Source organism: Rhinatrema bivittatum, chromosome 6 (assembly GCF_901001135.1).
Source record: "Rhinatrema bivittatum chromosome 6, aRhiBiv1.1, whole genome shotgun sequence".
Lineage (NCBI taxonomy): Eukaryota > Metazoa > Chordata > Amphibia > Gymnophiona > Rhinatrematidae > Rhinatrema > Rhinatrema bivittatum.
Genome location: NC_042620.1, coordinates 194,468,126 through 194,478,670, shown reverse-complemented (window position 1 = coordinate 194,478,670; position 10,545 = coordinate 194,468,126). Strand labels below are relative to the sequence as shown.

The window sequence follows — 10,545 nt, the reverse complement described above, 5'->3', positions numbered from 1 at the left end:
AAATGGCTGCTGCCATGTACTGCCACCCCAGCATACAAAGACATACACTACAAACAGGCCGCTGGCCCTTTAAACACAATGGGGTAGATCTTTAAAAAATACACGATCGCGTACTTTTGTTCGTGCACCAGGCGTGAACAAAATAGGTGCGCCGGCGCGCGCAGGCCTTTTAAAATCCGCCCCATAATGTGTACTGCACCGCTGTGGCCTTTGTTCTTTTAGGAAGACAACAAAAAGTGGATGCCACAAAGACGCCTTTTTCAATTCTTTATTGGTGGAGACGTGAAAAACTGCCCGACTCTGGCCGAGTTTCGCCACACAAAGTGGCTGCCTCAGGGGCTATAGAGAATACATATATAAAAACATTGAATCATAAAGACATCAAAAATCATAAAATCATTCAAAGCAGACAAATACTTTGAAATAAATAATAAAATTATAAATACAAAAACAAACTCAATCACATAAATATGACACTTATAAGAACATAAAAACAGAGTAAAAGTGACAATGCAAATAAAATAAGCATGTAAACAACATCAATCTAAAAATTGGAGGATATCATATAGATATATAGATATAAAAAATATCTTAATAAAAGTGAAATCTAATAAATAATTTCACTTAAAAAGATCCGCAACACATGTTCATCTAAAAATAATCTAAAACTAAAGTCTAAAAATTTTTTGAAACAATTAAAAAAGGCTCTTATTTTTACAATTGCTTATAAAATAATAATAGTTAAAGTATGAAATAACACACCTCAATAAGCGTCAGACGTGCTTAAAAATGCTATCTGTTCCGTTCAACGGTACTATATACTGAAAAAAATTGATCAATCGTCAATATACATCTAAATACATCAAAATCCTTAAACAATCATTCAGACACATGCATATAAAACTTCATGTCTCTTATCAGAACGTGATGGATTATTCAATTCACAACTAAAGTTTTAACTCATATGGAAAATATAGAAGACATCACTGCTACTCTCAAAACATTTCTCTATACACATATATACATCACTACTAATCTCAAAACATTTCTCTATACACATCTTAAGATGAAATTTTGCATCTGTTTCAATACATATTTGGGTAGAAAGAGTGAGAGCACTGCTATCGGAAAACAACCCAAACTATCAAAAGAAGACAAACGAAAAGCTTAAGTATTTTGATAGATGAACACACTAAAAAGTGAATGTAAAATAATAAGTAAACAAGGTGTCTTAAACAAATAAAATCTAACTGTGTAAAAAATGGGTGAGTGGTTAAGTGCGGGTAAAAATGTCACTGTTATTGAAAAAATTTTAACAAAACGGAAGAACATACTATCGTGCAGTGCCCATAACAATTGGACTGAAAGCGTATCAGGCACTGCACGATAGTATGTTCTTCCATTTTGTTAAAACCTTTTTACATTATTTTACATTAGCTGTATTTGATTCACTTTTTAGTGTGTTCATCTATCAAAATACTTAAGCTTTTCGTTGTATAAATGTGTCTTCTTTTGATAGTTTGGGTTGTTTTCCGATAGCAGTGCTCTCACTCTTTCTACCCAAATATGTATTGAAACAGATGCAAAATTTCGTCTTAAGATGTGTATAGAGAAATGTTTTGAGATTAGTAGTGATGTATATATGTGTATAGAGAAATGTTTTGAGAGTAGCAGTGATGTCTTCTATATTTTCCAAATGAGTTAAAACTTTAGTTGTGAATTGAAAAATCCATCACGTTCTGATAAGAGACATGAAGTTTTATATGCATATGTCTGAATGATTGTTTAAGGATTTTGATGTATTTAGATGTATATTGACGATTGATCAGTTTTTTTCAGTATATAGTACCGTTGATGAACGGAACTGAATGCATGTTTAAGCAAGTCTGATGCTTATTGAGGTGTGTTGTTTCATACTTTAACTATTATTATTTTATAAGCAATTGTAAAAATAAGAGCCTTTTTTAATTGTTTCAAAAAATTTTTAGACTTTAGTTTTAGATTATTTTTAGATGAACATGTGTTGCAGATCTTTTTAAGTGAAATTATTTATTAGATTTCACTTTATTAATAAGATTTTTTACATCTATATAATTTTACTGCCCTTATTTTTAAGATATCCTCCAATTTTTAGATTGATGTTGTTTACATGCTTATTTTATTTGCATTGTCACTTTTACTCTGTTTTTATGTTTTTTATGTTTTTATGTTTATGTGATTGAGTTTATGTTTTTGTATTTATAATTTTATTATTTATTTCAAAGTATGTGTCTGCTTTGAATGATTTTATGATTTTTGATGTCTTTATGATTCAATGTTTTTATATATGTATTCTCTATAGCCCCTGAGGCAGCCACTTTGTGTGGCGAAACTCGGCCAGAGTCGGGCAGTTTTTCACGTCTCCACCAGTAAAGAATTGAAAAAGGCGTCTTTGTGGCATCCACTTTTTGTTGTCTTCCTTCGGTTCTACTGGATCGCCTACCTTGCTGTTTTTTGGGTCCGTCCCTTTGTTCTTTTAGGACACTAGTAATTATAATGTAAATGATACCTCAAACAAAAGAGGGGGGGATCGGTATATGAGATGGCTATTTAATAATACCAGATGGCTATTTAATAATACCTTTAAACATATATATACCTATGTATTGCTAATCCTTAAAATACCAAACTTATATCTAAGTATGCAAATACCCTTTACACCAGGGCCCTTGCCTTAAAAGAATAAACTGGCCACTAGCCTTTTTAGCTGCCCTAAATACTAATTAGTAATGTAACAGGGGACATTACCATGGGGCCGCTGGCCCTATAACAAAACACTTCTAGCTGAAATAAATTTAAGTACATATGGCCCTTTGCAAGGGGCAACAGCAATTTAAAATTACCTGGATTTAACATAACCTGGCTGAATGGTAGACATATATATTGCCACTAGTCTTTAATTACCCGATTCTATATATATAAATGCATGTTTATATCTTCTAGATGCAATAAATTAATTTGAACTGTAGTGAATTTAACATTACACCAGAGCCTCTGGCCCTATAATATGGCAGGCTGCCAGCCTTTTAGATGCCATAAATAATAATAAATAAGCGGAAAAGACAATAACCATGGGGCCGCTGGCCCTATAAACAAATACTTTAGATGCAATAAAAGTTAAACACATAGATTTGTGGGCCGCTGGCCCTTAAACATAAGCAATAATACAATTAAACGTATAATAATAAATACAGGACCGCTGGCCCTTTAAGGCTATAGAATTAAATACCTTTGCTGAACCGTTCAGCTCTGTTCATGAGCAAGCTGCAGACTCTAGCTAAAGCGGAAGTAAGGAGGAAAGAACGCCATGCCTGGCTACCTGATTTCAAAAGTGAAACTAAAGGGAAAAATTCTGCCGGCTGTGCTAGTGGACTGGCTGCACCCCATGCTGTGCCTAGCAGAAAGAAAGGGGAGTGCCCTGTTTTTCCAACCCTGATTCAGGAAAGACTAAGCCCTGACACAAAAGGAAAAAGCTGAAATGCTGTACCCCTTGCTCCCAGCCCTGCCATGCCTGCCAGGTACATTAACCTTTGCAATGCTGAAATGCTGCCTAAGCTCATGAAAAGTATTCAATGTTGCTTCTGCCAAACTCCTCCCTCCCCTCCTGAGTCTTAAGCTTCCTCCTTCACATGAACTGCAAAAAGCTACAATTGTTTCTAATGCTGCCCGAGCCTGGCAGAAAAATGCAGAGCCCCAGCCTGGGCCTGGAAATGCACAGAACCTTAAACTTACTCAGCCACCTGAACCGCAAAACGCTACTATGTTTTCAATGCTGCACAAGGGAAGATGAAGCTGCTCTGTGCCTGGCCGAAGAGGGAGGGCCGCCCATGCTGGCTCTCCCTTTTCTACCCGCCCTCAAACCCCCCCTGGCCCCTGCCTAGCCCTGCCTACCTTACCTTCCACGCCCCCATTGTGTCCTGCTCCCTTAGCTTTGAGTCGCAGGCTCTAAATCCGCTTTCTAAGGATACTTTCCCGTGGTTTTAGAAGCGGAAAGCTCAGCCCTGATCTATTTTAAAACAGCCACATTACAACGACAACCACACTGGAGCTGCACCACCGTACTTAGCACACTCACGACTGTTGTAGCTCATAGGCTCGCTGTTCCCGAACGCGGTCTTTTATATAGTCCTCTAAAAATAGCTCGTGCTACAGCGCCATGTAAGGAAGAGAGGAGACTCCACTCGGACCAACCGGGAGCAGCCGCCAACAGCAAGCCCCGCCCCAGGGGCAAGGATCCTCGCTCGCCATTGGTCCTCAGTGACATCATGAACTCCCCCTCCCCCTGTTTACCTTACATGGTCACGCGCTGCCTTGACTGACAGTTTCCTTTGAGGATCCCACGGCTAGTCCGACGGGAGGGGGAACGAGGGCAAGGTTCGTGCACGCAGCTTAGGGAGAGGGAAAACTTGTGAGGGGAAAAAAAAAAAAAAAGATCGCGAGAGAAGGAGGGAGGGAGAAATGCAATTCCCCCTCCCTAAAGTAAAGAGCAAAGATTGCAGCGACGAGACAGCGGCGATGCAAAAATCGATGGCAGTTTGTTGTCAAGGAGTTTGCATGGCCTTTCCTGGTCCAGGGGCTGCTTGCAGATGCTGAGCAGAAGGTAGCGTCTTTACCACAGTGGAGAAGTGTACTGTCCTGGCTGCAGATCCGCACATGCTGGGTGCATCTATCTTCCCTTTCTCCTGTCTTCTCTCTCCAACTCACTTGACTGTAAGAGCAAAAGAGACATTGGATTTATTTCTGTCGTTACGAGAGGAAAAGCAGGAACAAGGGGGCTGTTTGGTCTTGCCTTGCGCAGCAAGCATGGATGTGCTGGCTAGCTATAGTATATTCCAGGAGCTGCAGCTTGTCCACGATACCGGCTACTTCTCAGCGTTGCCGTCCCTGGAGGAGAACTGGCAGCAGGTGAACAATTTTAAATTACTCCTGTAACTCCTTAGCAGTACATTTAGAGACGGACCCAGGGCTTCAGTGAGCTGTCTTTGTTTAAACTATCTTCAGTAATTACAGAGGGTAGCACAGTGAAATCAGTTTCTCAAATCAGAAACACATACGTACGCCAATCTCATGGCTTAATTAGGCTTGTTTTGTCGTCGGTGTGTGTTTTTAATTTTGGTGATTTGAGTGAGGCGATCACTTCTGATTAGCGCTGGCAACTCACAGCTGGGACAAATGAAATAGATCATTCTGTTTCCAGATGATTAAATGCGTGTCAATAATATTAGATATAGCTCGCCTTATAGTAGGAAGATGGCAACAAAGAGAATTCCAAGGAATTTAAACTAACGCACAGATTTGTTTAATGCGATTTTATTTTTGTCACTTAATAATTTTTTTTTTTTGAGCTTGGAGAAAGCGTGACGCGTTATTTTGAAAGAGGTTACTGTCTCGGCTTAGCGATTTACTCTGGGAAAGTATTGGTTTCACACTGGTGACACACATTGCACAGTCTAGGTACTGTCAAGAAAGAAGAAAATGCAATGCTTGTTGGCAGCTGTAAGAATACTCCTGACATGTGCTAAAAAGCCTCATCTTGTAAAGAAGGGGTGTTTGTGAAATTTCACAATTCAAGGCAGCCCACGATGAAGAAAGAATTAAAATGCGAGGAAGGAGCTGCCAAGTGTTAGCAGAGTGTCAGGCGTCTGAAGAGTGCTGCTGTGGGAGAGTACAAATTCTTTCCTGGTGTTTGAAATTATTGTAGGATGAGCGAATTGTATTTTCTGCTGTGAGGCTCGAGATGGGGGGTGACTTCTTTCTATAACAGGTGCTATAAGGAAGAATTTGGCCAAGTAACCCATCATCTTAAAAATAAAAACAAGAAATCAGCGTAGTTAAGGCTGAGATACGGTAGCTGAATGGAATGCTATCTTTTAATCTCAGATTTATATTTTAACTGATCCGAAGCAGATTTATGGGGGGGCGGGTATATTAGGCTAATACACAGTTTCTAACGAAGCGGGGATTATTGGGTTGTGTTGTGTTTTTTTTTCCCCCCCCGAATGGATAGAGTAGTGCATCTTTGCAGTTTTATGGTCCGTTACTTGGACTGTACCCAGTGCGCTTTGAGAGTTCCTCCGTGTGAAAGGTTTTCGTCTTAGACTTTGAAGACGCTTGGCTTACGTTTCCGTCCTTATGATATTACAATCGGGACAATTGGCGTAGAATTTCAGAGGCGATCTAGTTTGGGTGGACTTGCTTGGATCTCAAGGGAGCCTTTATAAAATCTTGTCAGGCATGGCACATGTGTAAACCAAGTGATTGGCACATCTGGTTTCGTTATATATTTCTTTAGCAGGCTAATTTAAACACACAATTATGATGTCATTACAAAAAAATTAATTGCACAATAGTGATGCTGTTGAATCAGTTGCATACAATAGGCTAGACTGCTCAGTACTAAGCTGTTGGCATAGCCAGAGTGCCTAAGGCATTCGCTGTGTGTGTGTGATACTTTTTGGCTGCAGCTGCTGTCTTCAGCAATAGGAGGGAACAAAACCATTTGTTCATACAGTATTGTACAGTGCTCCAAAGTAAATTTAAGGATTAATTAACAACAATGTGTGTGAGGCTACTGAAAGATTGTCTGTTTTTGAAAGGAATTAGTAGAACTTGTGCCTCCTTCCTTTGGCTGTAGAATAGAATGACAGTACTTTTATTTATATACAGTACTGTAATACATCTAATGGTGCCATTGGCTCTATTGTATCTATATAATGGTTACTTTTTTTTATCAGTGCTCATGAATGTGCTCTGTTTTAATTTTAAAGTGAAAGTATTAGAATCTCTTTCTGATACATGTTAAGGCAGAGACCCTTAATATTCATTTTTCTGCATTTTGGTGTATGCAGTTTTATTGCATTGCCTTATATAAAGCCTTATTTGTGTGGAATACCTTCTGTCTACTCTCCAAATAATGTGACTCCTGTCCTACTTCCCACTCTGTGTTTTTCATGGGCAGTGTGGATTTATACCTGAATTTTTTTTTGTGGACGTCTTTCACTGAAAATTTTGTCTTAAATTTTTAGGCTAGAAAATGTTAGAGCAGTCTTTATCTGTATTCCACAGACTTATAAGCTTAATAAGTTGGTTATCGCATCCTCAAAATAGGAAGTGGATTCTACAGGAATGGCATGCCACTGGCTTAGTGCATCTGGCTTAGAGGAAGGAGGATATAGGTAATTGTTTTTCTTTAATGCTGTAGATGTGCTGAGATAATACATTATGTGCAAGGTGGCTTCTGAGGGAGCCGGATGTAAGGACAGAGCGGCCGGAATACAGTGAAGCCGGAGATTGTGAAGGAAATACAAGGCACCCTGTGTAGCTATTTATAAAGTGTCCCTGGCAATGTGGTAGCCTAGTGCACAATGGAGACATCACTGTAGTCGTACAGAAAGTGGGTCAGACTGTATGTGAACGCTCCTCTTTCCTCTCTAACCCCCTTCCACCACATAACAGCCCTAATCATTTGAGTTCTTGTTGAAGTCGAACAGGAATAGTTGCATCACATCTGTCCCACATGATGATTTATATTTTGAAATCCAGAGCACCAAATTATGGCCACAGCTTGGGGATTGCTTAATACTGGCTCGCATGTCTCAAGGCAGCGCAAGGCTCCTCTTGGTTTTCATACAGCGCAACCAAGTAGCTGGTGGGGAGAGGGAGATGAACATTTAAAAAAAAAAAAATGTTTGTTTGAGAATCTATAAAATAATTAAATCAGTTATTTGAGTGTACATTTTTAGATGCTTGCTTTAATTTTTGTAAGCGATGTCATGTAAGTTGCAAGCAGTTGGATATTTCATTGGGAGATCTAGGATCTTGGGAAAATATGAGCTAAAGCCCCCTAAAGGGTGGGGGAAAGCGGTAAACTACTGGAGAGGCTTCCCCCATCCTTTCTTCTCAGCAGGAAATCCCTCTTTTCTTTATTAAATCTGTTGCGTTTGTAAGGGATAGGGCAAAGGAGAGAAAGTGCCATGGTGACTGCAGGCATATCTTTATTATAGGAGGAGGACAGAGCAGTCAAAGCAGGGCTAGAAAAAATAATCCGAAATCAGCAATAAAAAAATTTCATTAAGCATCACCTCTGTTTTCACTTCTTGACTTAATTCCAGAGAATGTATTGGTATTTGAATCTTTAATAGCATTCTACTTGAGTACTTTTCAACAATATTCTCCTCAGGACCCCATGCAGGCATCGTGAAGAATGTATACAGCACCAATGGCTGACAAGTGGAACGTGGCAGCAAATTGCTGGAACAGTGAATCTAGTCAGAACTAAAGTAGTTTTGAAATAAAAAGAATGTATTATTTTAATTTAAGAAATAAACCACTAGAACAGACAAAAGGAGACCTAGGACGAAAACCAGATGAGGATATACTGCAGGCAAGTTAATGTTTGCAGCAATCTCATTGGTGCACTTGCTTTAAAGAGGCATGCCTTGTTGAAAATGCTCTTTAAAGATTTCTTTATTTTATTAACCCCAATAAAATGCAAGGAGCTTATACTCTGACTGGTCCTAAAGAAGTGGTAGAGAACTATTTATTAAAAATAAATACATTATATAAACTGCCTTGTATGGCATAAAACAGCCATACTTGGAACCAGGTTGCTATCAGTCCGTGTTGCATGCCTGCCTAGCCTTGGGAGTGTGAGTGTGGCAAATCTTTTTTGCCTCTGGCACATATATTCATGTTCTCCAGCAATGAGTCTATCGCACAGCAGAGGTGGCCAAGTCCATGGCTAACCTCTTCAAAAGACTGGGATCAACATGCTTTTTGTATAGCCATAGATAACTCTTTATTCAAATATCTCTACTTACCTCCATTTTAGGCTTTTAGCCATGTACAGCTCCTTGAACTTAGCAGACGTCACAGTTTGGAACAGCATGTTCAATAGGGAGATGGGTCAGTACGTGTCTATTAGGCAGAAAGGTTTCCTGAAGTGTGTGCTTACTGAGCAGTATTACCCCCCTGCTGGGAAACAGGAGAATGGGGCAAGCTGAAAATGAGTCAGCAGCGTTCGGTAGGGTGCTGCTGAGTTCCTTCATACCATGAGCTGCTCAAAGAGCTGTTTCACCATTGATTATTGTCTTAGCGATTTCCAGATGACTGCTGTTTGACTCTGTGGATATCAGAAGTGGATCAGGGGTGAATCTTTTGTTGCTAATGAGGCAATTGGGTTTTGTCAGGTAGTGAGGTTCAGGTTTCAGTTTCTAAAATTAAGGTTATGGAATTTTCTGAGGTAGGATCTTGAGTTCATGGAATCAAGATCCAGAAACCAGCCAATTCAGACTTCTGGTACAGTAGCACTCAGACAATGTATAATATGCACTATGAAACCAGTGCAACTGTTGTCATGTGGTCTTCAGCCCCATGGTTTATAATACCGACATCAGGTAATTACTCTCTCACCACTCTGACTCAGTATTTAATTATTCCAGTAGAATTTCCATTAACCCTAGTATGCAAGAATAAATCTTGCATATATTACCATGGACTAACCATTGCTGAATTTTTCGTGGGCCAAACATTGTTTCAAATACAGATTGATTTTTCTGGATCCTAGGACCTTAACTAAAATTACCCAGATTTCGCCCTGCTTTACATTCCTTTGAATTGCAGTTGTCACTGTTCAAAAACAAAACAAAAAAACCCCAAAACTGGTCCCATCTCTGTGGAACAGTTTTTGCTTTGTTCTTTTTCAATTTAGAAGTTTATGATGACATTACAACAAAAGTATAAATTTCAACTGTAAATCCAGCAACTTAATCCAGCAGCTCTTAGCTTTGTAGGGTAATATGCATTGGTACTTAGCTCTAATTCTTGGCTTGTGATGGGAAGCAGCAGGTCTTGTACAGCTTTCCTAACACTTGCATTACTGCCTCTCCATATTTTCCATTATTCATTTGATAGCTGGAAAAAAAAAAACCTAGAAGAGGTTTCCAATGTAAGTTTTTTGTGAAAGAAACAGCAGGAAAGCAGATGCTTTTGGCATGAAGTGATCTATATCATGTTCTGGTTGTGTCCATCACCAATGGTCAGACAAGGCTACCGAATCCGATTTAACTGCATCTCATCTGAATACTGATATTCAGAACTAAGTAGCCTTATGAAGCTGAATGGGAATGTATTTGTTGGCTCTGAAGACAAACACTGCCTACTGCAGACAGAAATATTGGCTATGCAGTATGCTTTATTCTTGCATAAACCACAAATGAGTCAACTGGATCATCAGTTTTGGAGCCTGCACATGCCTAATGTAATAAAGTTTCATGGGCGCTGAGTCAGATCTTTTCAGTTAGCGTCGCCTTGTACTCCAGGGCTTTTTGTATGATGGAAAAAAAAGACCATATTGGCCTATCTGATTAATTGGTTTGACTTTACACTTTTTTTTTTTTTTTTGGTGGCTTAAAGGTATTTTGATGTTGGAGATGCACACAAAGAGGGTAATTTTTAAAAGCCATTTTGTGGACAAAACAGTGCTTTACCTGTGACAATGAGCTTTTT

At 39.1% G+C, this 10,545-nt stretch overlaps 1 protein-coding gene across 2 annotated transcripts in view; it reads left to right on the top strand.

The window, feature by feature from the left end:
- Window positions 1–4,414: 4,414 nt before the first annotated feature.
- Window positions 4,415–10,545, top strand: part of KLF7 (Kruppel like factor 7) — a 222,755-nt gene continuing 216,624 nt past the window's right edge. Inside the window, exon 1 of one of the 2 annotated variants that reach the window (XM_029606356.1) lies at window positions 4,415–4,944. In XM_029606356.1, coding sequence (XP_029462216.1) covers window positions 4,693–4,944 — 252 coding nt within the window. In that variant the 5' untranslated portion in view covers window positions 4,415–4,692. The remainder of the gene's footprint in view (window positions 4,945–10,545) is intronic. The other variant, XM_029606354.1, reaches the window with a different exon arrangement.